The sequence below is a fragment of the Poromitra crassiceps genome, assembly GCF_964638095.1.
Source record: "Poromitra crassiceps genome assembly, chromosome: 16".
Lineage (NCBI taxonomy): Eukaryota > Metazoa > Chordata > Actinopteri > Beryciformes > Melamphaidae > Poromitra > Poromitra crassiceps.
In genome coordinates, this window is record NC_139645.1 from 39,471,975 (window position 1) to 39,486,658 (window position 14,684).

The 14,684-nt window shown below is 46.2% G+C and overlaps 1 protein-coding gene across 2 annotated transcripts in view; it reads left to right on the top strand.

Moving 5' to 3' along the window:
* Positions 1–10,303, top strand: part of shf (Src homology 2 domain containing F) — a 251,849-nt gene extending 241,546 nt beyond the window's left edge. For both annotated transcript variants that reach the window (XM_083653041.1, XM_083653042.1), the window contains one exon: positions 6,667–10,303. In XM_083653041.1, coding sequence (XP_083509167.1) covers positions 6,667–6,853 — 187 coding nt within the window. In that variant the 3' untranslated portion in view covers positions 6,854–10,303. The remainder of the gene's footprint in view (positions 1–6,666) is intronic.
* The last annotated feature ends 4,381 nt before the right edge of the window (positions 10,304–14,684 follow it).

The following is a 14,684-nucleotide window of genomic DNA, read 5'->3' on the forward strand; positions in this document are numbered from 1 at the left end:
CAGCACCGAGCATCATTTAAAGTGGGCCATTGTCTTTTACAAAATGCCAGGAAGCCTCGTTCACTTTGTGCTCTCAGCGTATCAACATGGAATAAAGGCCACCCAGGAGATCTGCTGGCCAGTAGCGCTTACAAAGGTCACGGCTTGTGCTGAGGGTCGTTATCCTTTTGTTGGAGGCGTTTGTCTCTTCTGATGCAACAGATTCATGGCTTTGAGAGCATCATTCATGGACCAGTCCAATATGTTGAGGGGTAGAGATAAGGTGTGATTGCTGTCAGGCTGTAGGGTTCAATTGAAAGTCATAAAGCAGCTCACTAAACAGGACAGCAGACCTCCCCGCTGAAATTAATCCCGCCTAGACAATGAAAGCCCACAAACACGGAGATACGATAACAACACAAAAGGCCCGTCTACTCAGAAATAGCCTCATATCCATGTTATCAGGAGCTCTGTTGTCCGTCTCTGCGGGGCTGAAACGTGATCAGCGGCGCTAAACGCTGACTGGAAAATCAGCAGGGAATCTAAAAATGCTGCTATTGATGTGTTTGCCTTTTTTAGTGTGGCGCTTTGTGACCGAAGGCCTGTCTCTGTGTGACCTAAGACCTGTCTCTGTGTGACCTAAGACCTGTCTCTGTGTGACCTAAGACCTGTCTCTGTGTGACCTAAGACCTGTCTCTGTGTGACCTAAGACCTGTCTCTGTGTGACCTAAGACCTGTCTCTGTGTGACCTAAGACCTGTCTCTGTGTGACCTAAGACCTGTCTCTGTGTGACCTAAGACCTGTCTCTGTGTGACCTAAGACCTGTCTCTGTGTGACCTAAGACCTGTCTCTGTGTGACCTAAGACCTGTCTCTGTGTGACCTAAGACCTGTCTCTGTGTGACCTAAGACCTGTCTCTGTGTGACCTAAGACCTGTCTCTGTGTGACCTAAGACCTGTCTCTATGTGACCTAAGACCTGTCTCTGTGTGACCTAAGACTTGTCTCTGTGTGACCTAAGACTTGTCTCTGTGTGACCTAAGACTTGTCTCTGTGTGACCTAAGACCTGTCTCTGTGTGACCTAAGACCTGTCTCTGTGTGACCTAAGACCTGTCTCTGTGTGACCTAAGACTTGTCTCTGTGTGACCTAAGACCTGTCTCTGTGTGACCTAAGACCTGTCTCTGTGTGACCTAAGACCTGTCTCTGTGTGACCTAAGACTTGTCTCTGTGTGACCTAAGACTTGTCTCTGTGTGACCTAAGACTTGTCTCTGTGTGACCTAAGACCTGTCTCTGTGTGACCTAAGACCTGTCTCTGTGTGACCTAAGGCCTGTCTCTGTGTGACCTAAGACCTGTCTCTGTGTGACCTAAGACTTGTCTCTGTGTGACCTAAGACCTGTCTCTGTGTGACCTAAGACCTGTCTCTGTGTGACCTAAGGCCTGTCTCTGTGTGACCTAAGACCTGTCTCTGTGTGACCTAAGACTTGTCTCTGTGTGACCTAAGACCTGTCTCTGTGTGACCTAAGACCTGTCTCTGTGTGACCTAAGGCCTGTCTCTGTGTGACCTAAGACCTGTCTCTGTGTGACCTAAGACTTGTCTCTGTGTGACCTAAGGCCTGTCTCTGTGTGACCTAAGGCCTGTCTCTGTGTGACCTAAGGCCTGTCTCTGTGTGACCTAAGACCTGTCTCTGTGTGACCTAAGACCTGTCTCTGTGTGACCTAAGACCTGTCTCTGTGTGACCTAAGACCTGTCTCTGTGTGACCTAAGACCTGTCTCTGTGTGACCTAAGACCTGTCTCTGTGTGACCTAAGACCTGTCTCTGTGTGACCTAAGACCTGTCTCTGTGTGACCTAAGACCTGTCTCTGTGTGACATAAGACCTGTCTCTGTGTGACCTAAGACCTGTCTCTGTGTGACCTAAGACCTGTCTCTGTGTGACATAAGACCTGTCTCTGTGTGACCTAAGGTCTGTCTCTGTGTGACCTAAGACCTCCAGCACTCTGTGTGACCTAAGACCTGTCTCTGTGTGACCTAAGACCTCCAGCACTCTGTGTGACCTAAGACCGGTCTCTGTGTGACCTAAGACCTGTCTCTGTGTGACCTAAGACCTGTCTCTGTGTGACCTAAGACTTGTCTCTGTGTGACCTAAGACCTGTCTCTGTGTGACCTAAGACCTGTCTCTGTGTGACCTAAGACCTGTCTCTGTGTGACCTAAGACCTGTCTCTGTGTGACCTAAGACCTGTCTCTGTGTGACCTAAGACCTGTCTCCCAGCACTCTGTGTGAGAAACAGAGTCCACATAGCCAAATTGATAGATATAGCTAATTTGTGTCTGAAGGTTTTTCCCCACAAAAAAGGTTAAATTATCTTGTTAATATCTTTAAAATGACTTGTCCTCCTTGTCCCTCCCTCCATAGCAACCAATCAGGGTTATCTAGAAGATAACTAGCCAATCACAGCATACAACACAGGCTTTTCAATACATTCTCACTCATAACAAAGTGACGACAAAGGTTCCAGACCGATCGACGAGTTGGGAGTGAGAATGTGTTGGTGCTTTAAATGCTGAATACTGGACAGTGATTGGCTCCAAGATTCGTGATGTCATGAATCTTGCTTGTTGAAAACGGCCTTTTCAGTGAGCTCAGAAACTTTCCACTTCCAGAAGATGATTGTGGAAACAGTCTTCTAGTGTCAAACTCTGCACAGACATCATTCTGCACAGTGAAGCTCAAACATCACACTGAAGGAACAAGAAGAAAAAGACTTTTGTCTTTAAGATGAAAACTTGATGCCAAAACGCCCGTGCTAATTCACCTGAGATGCTCCCTACATGATAAGGATCTGAGAGCTGGATCACTTCTGATCTTTAGAAGCAGGTTACTTAAGGTGCTTCTGATCTTTAGGTGGGGGGTGGTGGTGCTGAAGCAGGTTACTTAAGGTGCTTCTGATCTTTAGGTGGGGGGTGGTGGTGCTGAAGCAGGTTACTTAAGGTGCTTCTGATCTTTAGGTGGGGGGTGGTGGTGCTGAAGCAGGTTACTTAAGGTGCTTCTGATCTTTAGGTGGGGGGTGGTGGTGCTGAAGCAGGTTACTTAAGGTGCTTCTGATCTTTAGGTGGGGGGTGGTGGTGCTGAAGCAGGTTACTTAAGGTGCTTCTGATCTTTAGGTGGGGGGTGGTGGTGCTGAAGCAGGTTACTTAAGGTGCTTCTGATCTTTAGGTGGGGGGTGGTGGTGCTGAAGCAGGTTACTTAAGGTGCTTCTGATCTTTAGGTGGGGGGTGGTGGTGCTGAAGCAGGTTACTTAAGGTGCTTCTGATCTTTAGGTGGGGGGTGGTGGTGCTGAAGCAGGTTACTTAAGGTGCTTCTGATCTTTAGGTGGGGGGTGGTGGTGCTGAAGCAGGTTACTTAAGGTGCTTCTGATCTTTAGGTGGGGGGTGGTGGTGCTGAAGCAGGTTACTTAAGGTGCTTCTGATCTTTAGGTGGGGGGTGGTGGTGCTGAAGCAGGTTACTTAAGGTGCTTCTGATCTTTAGGTGGGGGGTGGTGGTGCTGAAGCAGGTTACTTAAGGTGCTTCTGATCTTTAGGTGGGGGGTGGTGGTGCTGAAGCAGGTTACTTAAGGTGCTTCTGATCTTTAGGTGGGGGGTGGTGGTGCTGAAGCAGGTTACTTAAGGTGCTTCTGATCTTTAGGTGGGGGGGTGGTGGTGCTGAAGCAGGTTACTTAAGGTGCTTCTGATCTTTAGGTGGGGGGGGTGGTGGTGCTGAAGCAGGTTACTTAAGGTGCTTCTGATCTTTAGGTGGGGGGGGTGGTGGTGCTGAAGCAGGTTACTTAAGGTGCTGGGTTTCACAGGATGAATCACTTAGACTGCAGCAATAAATGTGCAGCAAATTAAAAGCTCCCTGTGTGTTCCTAGGAGCCTTCGATCGATACATTTTACAGCCAGTAATCTTTGACTTTAGACTAGAAGATGACTTTTTTGGAGTCGTTAGGTGTGTTTTATCAGCAAGGAGCTGATAAAAAACAAAAGCCAAGCGAGGTTGGCATTGCCTTCTTCCAATGCCAACCATGTTGTGGAATACGAGCCTGTTGAGACTGTGCTGTTTAGCTGAGTCGATATCATGATTTATCTCAACACAACTAGGCTGTAGGGATGTCATTCTGCCAGTGACGGACATCATTCTAATAGGACTAACTTTCTGTTTTGATAGAGAACAGCGGAGGTGAGGCATTTTGTTGGTCACGTAAGTGTGTTAGAATGAGCCAAACGTTTATTGCATGCCACGCCCCTCTTTCTTCCACATCTTCCAGACAGACAGAGGCTACTTTTCGAGGCTATTGAATGTATAATTACTTGAGATATTATGTGGATGTGTGCCCTTTATCTGTCATAAACAGGAGCAAGAACTGGGCTTTGGGCAGCGTAGACGTGAGGCAGGTCTGGGCTTTGGGCAGCGTAGACGTGAGGCAGGTCTATTCATGACTTATCTCCTATTTGCATGTGTAAAGCCTCCGGATGTGTTCTGTTCTCTCACTGAGGCGTGCAGAGAAGAGAAACACAGATAGCACTGAAGTGGAGAGAGGCTAAGAATACACAGGTTCAATTAAGAGACATCCATCAAAAATAAGAATACTTTTAGCTCCATAAATGGCGATTAGTGTATGTGAAATTATTCTTTATTTGAATAGACGATGAGGATGATTTAATTCATCATGGTCAGGAGACGAGTGGAGCACGTAATGCCATCATGACAAGATGAAATTAATCAGATGTACTGAAGAGGAAGAATAGCTTAATATGCAGACATCAACATTATGAGAGCAAAGGATATGAGACGAGTAACAGATGAGAGATAGACAAGGCGGAGTCATATTTATTTATGAATCTCATTTAACAAATAGCTTTGTCACTAAGTGCTTTGTAGGAAATCAACGTGCATAAAAGCAACAGAAAAGACAGAGAGTGCGAGCGAGGAGTTATGGAAGCTACATGCTGTTACATCGATGGTAGACGGTGCTGCTTTTTATAGGAGAGCTCAGGGAGAACGTTGCAGGCTTACTGCTGCACCATGAAAGTGAAGTAAATACAGCTATCAGACGTCTCCATTACTGCGCCTGTGGCCTCACTAGTTGAGTATGTCAATAATTTAACAGCCAGGTCAGACAGACCTGAGGAGACAGACCTTAGGTCACACAGAGACAGGTCTTAGGTCACACAGAGACAGGTCTTAGGTCACACAGAGACAGGTCTTAGGTCACACAGAGACAAGTCTTAGGTCACACAGAGACCAGTCTTAGGTCACACAGAGACAAGTCTTATGTCACACAGAGTGCTGGGAGACAGGTCTTAGGTCACACAGAGACAGGTCTTAGGTCACACAGAGACAAGTCTTAGGTCACACAGAGACAAGTCTTAGGTCACACAGAGACAAGTCTTAGGTCACACAGAGACAAGTCTTAGGTCACACAGAGACAAGTCTTAGGTCACACAGAGACAAGTCTTAGGTCACACAGAGACAAGTCTTATGTCACACAGAGACAAGTCTTAGGTCACACAGAGATAAGTCTTAGGTCACACAGAGACAAGTCTTATGTCACACAGAGTGCTGGGAGACAGGTCTTAGGTCACACAGAGACAGGTCTTATGTCACACAGAGACAGGTCTTAGGTCACACAGAGACAGGTCTTAGGTCACACAGAGACAGGTCTTAGGTCACACAGAGACAAGTCTTAGGTCACACAGAGACAAGTCTTAGGTCACACAGAGACAAGTCTTATGTCACACAGAGTGCTGGGAGACAGGTCTTAGGTCACACAGAGACAGGTCTTAGGTCACACAGAGACAAGTCTTAGGTCACACAGAGACAAGTCTTAGGTCACACAGAGACAAGTCTTAGGTCACACAGAGACAAGTCTTATGTCACACAGAGACAAGTCTTAGGTCACACAGAGATAAGTCTTAGGTCACACAGAGACAAGTCTTATGTCACACAGAGTGCTGGGAGACAGGTCTTAGGTCACACAGAGACAGGTCTTAGGTCACACAGAGACAAGTCTTAGGTCACACAGAGACAGGCCTTAGGTCACACAGAGACAAGTCTTAGGTCACACAGAGACAAGTCTTAGGTCACACAGAGACAGGTCTTAGGTCACACAGAGACAGGTCTTAGGTCACACAGAGACAGGTCTTAGGTCACACAGAGACAAGTCTTAGGTCACACAGAGACAGGTCTTAGGTCACACAGAGACAGGTCTTAGGTCACACAGAGACAGGTCTTAGGTCACACAGAGACAGGTCTTAGGTCACACAGAGACAGGTCTTATGTCACACAGAGACAGGTCTTAGGTCACACAGAGACAAGTCTTAGGTCACACAGAGACAGGTCTTAGGTCACACAGAGACAGGTCTTAGGTCACACAGAGACAGGTCTTAGGTCACACAGAGACAGGTCTTATGTCACACAGAGACAGGTCTTAGGTCACACAGAGTGCTGGGAGACAGGTCTTAGGTATGGAATAAACTGGTATTGTGGTGAATCCATTGAGTTTCCCATATATTTAGGATTTTCTCGTTAATACAACTAATTTCTAACGTGGTGTTTTCTGTCCATCTCTTTATCGTCACCTCTGTTATTCCTCCCCCCCCCCCCCCTCTTCATCTCCCACCTCCCTCTTCATCTTCATCTCTCTCTCAGGAGCAGTCAAGGCTTCATGCACATGAAGCTGTCGCGGACCAAGGAGAACCAGTACATCCTGGGCCAGAACAGCTGCCCCTTCGACAGCGTGCCCGAGATCATCCACTTCTACTCCAGCCGGAAGCTGCCCATCAAGGGGGCCGAACACATGTCCTTGCTGTACCCGGTGGCCATCAGGACACTATAGTGCCACCTAGTGTCACCTCCAGGTCCAGGCCCTGCACGGCCCGGCCCGGGTGATGAACAGTACCTGCTGAATCTGACTCACCTCACCGGCTCACAGATTCCAGTCCTGCTTCAGAGCCTACTACTACTACTACTACTACTACTCACTATCTCACTCATACAGACTCACTGTCGCAGAACTCTTTGATTGGTTTCATTTGAATTGTTTTTTTTTTATTTATGACAGACCTCCACTTCATAACATAACAGACTGACATCTCCAATGAGCATCATTTCATGGATTCCTTCACTGATTTCTCCCTTAGCACTTTACACTCTCCGGAAAAAAAAGGCACAACATTAGAACTTTTTGGTCACTCGCCTGTACCTTTTTTTTGCCATAAAATTGCGTACCTTTTTCCTGAGAGTGTATATAACCATTGTCTATAAACGATGTGCTCGCTTGGATTTTCTCACTTGGTTCGGCCGTGTTGATTCTGTAGGAGTGATTTGTTTATCAAGGGGACCTGAAGATTGTAACAGCCGTGTTAAGAGAAGGGACATTTTACGAGGCATGTTGAGGGATATGGTCCACACGGGCCCCATATAGCCGGCAGGATATTGAATCAACGGGCCCGGCAGCAACAGGCGGTGCAGAAACAACAGGCCCGCGAGGCGAGCTGCTCAGACTGATGTCTCTATCATGTCCTGGTGCATGTTGTCTGCGATCCATCACTGAGTGGGTGACAGTGTAAGAGACAGCCGGCAGAGCACGATGGATGGGTCAGCCCGGCCGACACAGTACAATCGGCTGAGACCAGAGACCAGAGCCGGTCCAAATGGACCAAATGACCCTCGCTATCCCTGCTTAGAATGGCTTTGCATCGGGAGAATGAAATATGCCGGCGTTGTCTACCTCACAAAATCAATTTCATTCGCCCGTCTGGAGATCAATAGGTACAATGGGATTGCAGATATCGACCTGCCCTCCCATCTCAATTTCCAATTCTTGCATCATTGGTTTAGGATTTTTTTTCTCCCGCCCCCATGAAGTTAGTCCAATAAAAAAAAAATTGTTCTATTTTTTCTTTCTTTTTTTTTAGATAAACAGATTTTTCAGATCAGCAAATTGTATGTATAGTCACTATTATGATATTGTGTGATGTCAGTAACAAATGTTTGGTTAATGCCTTATAATGCATGGGTCAAATCAGTCCGCTAGATCAGCTGATTTCCAATTCTGCTTTTAACGATTGTTCTGTGACTGTAATTTATTCTGGGGGTAATTATGACTGACGTCGTGTTACTCCTTTGTGATGGCCTGTCAGCTGACGTGTTACTCCTTTGTGATGGCCTGTCAGCTGACGTGTTACACCTTTGTGATGGCCTGTCAGCTGACGTGTTACACCTTTGTGATGGCCTGTCAGCTGACGTGTTACACCTTTGTGATGGCCTGTCAGCTGACGTGTTACTCCTTTGTGATTGGCTGTCAGCTGACGTGTTACTCCTTTGTGATGGCCTGTCAGCTGACGTGTTACACCTTTGTGATGGCCTGTCAGCTGACGTGTTACACCTTTGTGATGGCCTGTCAGCTGACGTGTTACTCCTTTGTGATGGCCTGTCAGCTGACGTGTTACACCTTTGTGATTGGCTGTCGGCCCCCCCGGGCCGTCATTGTTCTGTGCCCATGTGATGGTGTTTTTTTGGGAATACTCCTGCCTCTTCTACTGTGGTGCTTTGCTTTTTGTTGTCGTTTGGAGTTGTGCTAGCAGCTAGCGTAACGTTAGCCTCTGTGGCCCGACTCTGGGACACGAGTCACGGTGTCTCCTGACCAACGGGATTGTCGAGCCTCACATGAGAGACTATATTGCAGATGCCCCCCGGACCAATCACAGCACGCCCTGCTCCTATTGGACACCGAAATCATCATCTACCCTTTACGTGTGTGTGTGTGTGTGTGTGTGTGTGTGTGTGGATTATGTATGGATTATGTTTGTATGCACTTGAGTAGGAGTTCCAGTGTGGTACAGACTTAGGTGACAACCCTTGCTTGAACCTCTTCAGTTGTCCAAGCCTATTGTTGTTCTCCCCTGAACTAAAGACACTGCGATCCGGCACCACGACTCATTTTAATTTCCACCTGTATTCACTCATTAACTCAGCATTTGATGATTTTTTGAACAATATGACACATCGATGTTCTGGGCTGCTTTCCAGAATGTAATCTTGGCCTGGACCAATAATAATGCAGCCTGGAATGCTGCTGACCAATCACAGCAGCAAAGAACCGATTGGCTCAAGTTGGTGCGTGTAAACACTGCAGGCCAACAGCATCAGTTGGTGAGACTAATAATCAGAGGAAACCAGGAAGTGCCATGGCTCTCCAAAGTCACATGATGAGGTGCGTGATGAGTGGAAGATGAGTATTCTTTGGGCTGAATCCATAGCTGAGCTAAATGTGACACTTGGCAGGTAGAAGAACGGACCTTGGTGAACACGACCACTGTAGATCTCCGCTGTGTGCGATGCAACCATATAGTCATTGAAGGCATCATGATTGGAGAGTGTACCTCCACTAAATGCGTATGACAGATGCGATGGTACAGCATGTCCACCTGGAGGAGATGTATGACCTGATGAGCGTGCGTGTGTTTGTGCGTGTGTGTGTGCGTGTGTGTGCGTGTGTGTGTGCGTGCGGAGGTCTATACAGACGTTTATTTTGGTGCTGAGGTAAGTGAGCAGAAAGAGAAGGGCAGACAGAGAGGTGTGTGATGATAGCTTTATTAAGTAACGGTATGTTGCAGAAGTGGACCTATATGTATTTCCTTGAGAGAGAGAAAATTGCAAATTAAATAAATAAACTATACGTCAGATGCATCCTGTATGTTCTGAATGTTCCCTGTTTTTAGAGATCAAGTGTTGACAGGACAGGAGGCTCTTTTAGTGACTGCTGCTGACGAGTATGACGTGACCATAGAGGAGACGGCCACACTGCCTAGAGAGAGGCCTTAGCTTCGGATGGAGAAAGGGAAAATGGGGGAGAGAGGGGAGGGCGGTCTGGCAGAGAGGGGGGTCTGTGTCGCAATCAGCAGACCTCTTCACAAGCGTATGTCTCTATGATGAGAACCTGAAAGAGCCCATCTCCTCCTCAGAGAAGTGTCTTAACGTGTGTGTGTGTGTGTGTGTGTGTGTGTGCGTACACAGCTGTGTGCATGTGCGTGTGTGTGTACTGGTGTGTGTGTACTGGTGTAGCCAGCCATCAGCCATTGATCTGCCCGGTGTGTCCCGTGCCACTCGCTGGGGTGAAAATGGCGTTATGAGTTTCCTTTGTGTACATTTTCTTGCCACGTATGTATGTATGTATGCACTACTATAACATATCTCTGTACAGTCCCTCATGGCCAAATGTATATACTGAATGTATTGTATGGGGACATAGAGGCATCAAGGTTCAAACTAAATAAAATTGGGTTTATGAGTGAGCAGAGTTTCTGAGCATCATTCTTGTTTTCTCCCTCGTCTTTAAAAACACTATTTCAGACGGCAGCCCGTCTTTATTGTCACATGAACACTACAACACATGCATGTGGCCACAACACACACTCATGTTAACGGTGGCCGGTGAAATATGTCCTCTGCATTTGACCCATCCAGGCTTGTCCTTTCCTCCAGGGGGCAGGCCAGGAGCAGTGGTCGCTATTTCTTTCCAGCGCCCGGGGACCTTCATTGGACCATCATTGGACCAACTTCAGATGTTGTCGTCACTGGTCGGATGACGATCTTCTGCATGTTTTTAGTGGGGGGTTATGTACGGAGGAACCCCCTGGGGGGTACGGGGAGAACATGCAAACTCCACACAGAAAGGCCCTTTCGACGAGATAGCCCACCTGTCCCTGCCCTGTAACGTGTACCGAGCTCCGCTCTCCAGAGACAAATGTGCCCATTCCACTTTCCCCCACAGTCAGGTGTGATCACTTGCCTCATCAGCACGGGTGCAATTCCCCAATTTCCCCCCCACCCCAGACAAAGGCTATTGGTCGATTTCGAAATGCCCCTCCTTCCCTCGCTGCCATCTTGTCGCTCACCAGCTTGCAAAGCATGCTGGGATACCTGGCTTCAGGACATCGCAGGCGACAAGACGAGAGGAGGGGCCAAAACCGAAATAGACCAATTGAAGACGGAAATACATCAAGGCAGCCAACCAAGCTGCAGCAGCAGGGCAGGACTTGACAGGGTGAGTGCGAGTACATGCGAGTTTATCGCATGTACTCGCGTTTGGTGAGAAGGGGGTCTGAGTGAGTGAGCGTGCATGCGTGCGTGTGTGCATACGTGTGAGTGTGTGCGTGTGTGTGTGTGTTATTGGTTTGGCCACGGTTAGGCGTAGCGGTGCCTGGCAGAGATCTGCACTCTACTGAGTGCACCTTTCTAGTTAAGTCTTTTTTTTTTTTATATCTGAATATCTCCCTTGAGTGAATCAAATCCATCACATCAGATGAAAAGCTGCCATTTTAACTTTCAATTGTGAATCCCTGCAGTTGCTGTAGGTAGGTAGCATCTGTGACTAAGCCTCTCTCCTCCAGGGAGGCTTCATCACAAGAGGTAAAGCAGCCGGGATGAAAAATGCATCAAAGTAGCTTTTGTGGAAAAGAGACTGCAGAAAAAAAAGAGAAGAGGAAGAATAAAATCCTGGCTTGAAAGCGATGAACGGGCCCACGAGGCGGATGATGGCGGCGTGTCCATCACAGCTCATTTCCTATTCCGCTCAGTCAGTGCCGGGCAGAAAGCAATCTCAGGTAACAGAGCTGCTGTTAATAACGCACCTGTCAGAAAGCAGCAAAAGAGGACATGATATCAGCTCCATCCTTTCCTCCTCCTCTGGTGCTCTCGGTCGTCTGTGAAAGCGTCATGAGAAGTTCTTTAACCGTTTCAAAAGGTCCAGTCTGGCAGCTGATTGGTGATTTCTATCATTGTGTCCAGAAGGAAGGAGTGCAGAACCTTCCTCATTACCTGGATCCCACGGGTCAATGTGGGAGTAATTGGGACAGATTTGTGCCAACTTCAAACCTGCAGCCTCATTCGTTAGGAATGGACAGCATTCTGTGCTACGCCAGTTCCCCCTCCTCCTCCTCCTCATCAGCAGCACTGCTTTTCTCTTGAAAGAGTTCAAGGTGTTCAAAACCTTTATGAACACGGGCTGAAGTGCTGTGTGGGCAAACGCCACACACCAGATGAAGAGCGACAATCATCCTCTGACAGAAGAATAGGGGGAGGGGGGGGGGAGTACCATTATGTCTGCTCCCTCTGAGCTTCAAACACATCGGTTCATTTGTGCAAGTGATGACAGTCACCTCGGAATGCAATTCTGTCCCCACGAATGAAGACAAAATGTCACCCATGGGTTAGATTTGAGATTTTTCCTAAGACATCATAGCCTACTATAAGGTCAACATCATCTTAAAAGTAGCAACATCAACGGTGACTGCTGAAAGAACATATACATGTTTTTGGGTTAAACCCAGGCCAGGTCTTCACCGAGTCTGTCTATAAAAAGACGAGGGAGCCGACAGGTACAAAGTGAATTTATCTGCTCAGACTGTATTGTCATCTCAATTCTCCTTTGATGTTTGGGTGGATACAGGAGATTCAAGACAGCACCAGGTCCTAAGAGGTCAGATAAAGCCACTATCACTTTGAAGTGCCTTCAGTTGGCAACAAACCGGACCTAATATGGTGTGCAATAATATATATATATAATATATATAGATGTAATTGATCTGTAACAGGTAACAATGTGTGCGTAACCCTTAACAACCCATGTGAAGCAAAAGGATCTAAGCATCTTTTCATGTGTTCAGTCTGAATGCGGGGTTGCATTGCACTCTGGCCCAGGCCGGAGCGAGGAGGGAAAGTCTCGCTGTGGGCACCACCACCAAGTTCATCACAGAGACACACAACTTCTCTCCTCCAGGGCCGGAGCCCTAGAGTGTTCTTCTGTCTGCAGCCAGCGACAGGCTGGACACATGCTGATTGGCTGAGGCGACAGGCTGGACAGATGCTGATTGGCTGAGGCGACAGGCTGGACAGATGCTGATTGGCTGAGGCTGGATGAGGCCTGCTGTTCTCTCCAGCCAAGAGGTCAGAGGTCACGAAGCCTCCAACAAAAAAGACACAAATAAAAACTGCTGCAATAATGAGGCAATTAGCCTCGGTTTTGCTTCTTTCACTTGTCCAAGATTGGCATCCGGAAATATGATGACAGTTATCAGCACAATGGAAGATGGTTTTAGTGCTGTCAGCATGTTTCTGGATCCTCATATAATCAGTACTTTTCAAATGACCTGAAGAACCAGGTCCACTTTGTTGATGACTTGATTCACGCAGTACCTCAGGTTGTCAGTGAATTTTTGAAAGACTTCTACAGTGGTGGTTTTTCTTCTTCTTTTTCTTTATTTCTCATGCAGATTACCATCTAATTAGCAAGCGAGACTACCATCTAATTGACATTTGTATATTTATGACATTAATGACAGTACTTTAAAACAGTAAGTTTTTTTTACAGTTGTTACAGTACTTATAAAGTACAGTTTGTTACAGTACTTATAAAGTACAGTTTGTTACAGTACTTATAAAGTACAGTTTGTTACAGTACTTATAAAGTACAGTTTGTTACAGTACTTATAAAGTACAGTTTTGTTACAGTACTTATAAAGTACAGTTTGTTACAGTACTTATAAAGTACAGTTTGTTACAGTACTTATAAAGTAATGAAACAGACAGCTGCGCTATTTACTGACTATTTACCCCCCCCCCCCCCCAAAAATCATCACTGTAAGCTGTATAAGCAGTTGATCACTATAACCGTAAGCGGATTCCACTATAATGGACTTTTCCCTGTATGGAATAAACAGGAACACACAAACACACATACACATACACACACACACACACACACACACACACACACACACACACACACACACACACACATACACACACACACACGGAAAAGACCCATATCTGTTTAGAACTGAATGGGAGTTGGAGGCTATGTCCAAAATCCATGATAAATCACAATCCTGCTACTTGGTTTGAGTGGTTTCTATAATATCCACAACTGTCCAGGCTGCAATGAGTGAATCGACCACGGATTCGATACAGGGCAGGTCATCATGTTATCAGTTACAGCTCTCCAGTTTCTCATAACCACTGATGGGAATTGATTTGGCTATTTATCACAGACCGTACGTCTGCCAACTGGCCAGAACAACCTCTGACTCCAACACATTGATGAGGCAAAATGAGCTGTCTATATCAGACTGGATCCCATTGACAGCCTTCCTTCTCCCACTGAAACAACTGGACGTGTTGTTCATTCATTCAACCAAAGAGCAAAACATTAATGTAATCATGGATCATTAACTCTTGACTGATGTATGTATATATATATATATATATATATATATATATATAGATATAGATATATATATATATCTATATATATATATATATATATATATAGATATATATATGAAGAGTTCATTTGCAAAAACAGGTATCTCCGTTTGGATTTTTGTATAATTTTATTTTATATATTGATGTATTTATACTGTAATTAAAGCTGATGTCTTCAAGTAACAAAGATGTTCCAGCACCATCTAGTGGTGACTCTTGGCACACGCAGATAGATTTTCCTATGTAATTCAGTAATATAAGGCAAAGCCTATGAACATGGGACAAATAGTGGGGAAAAAACAAGAGTCCAGCAGGGCCTAATATAGAAATTCCAGGCAGGATGGACATAGAAAGTCAGATAATACAGCCATTCATTTGAGGTGTGATGCATAATGTCTGGG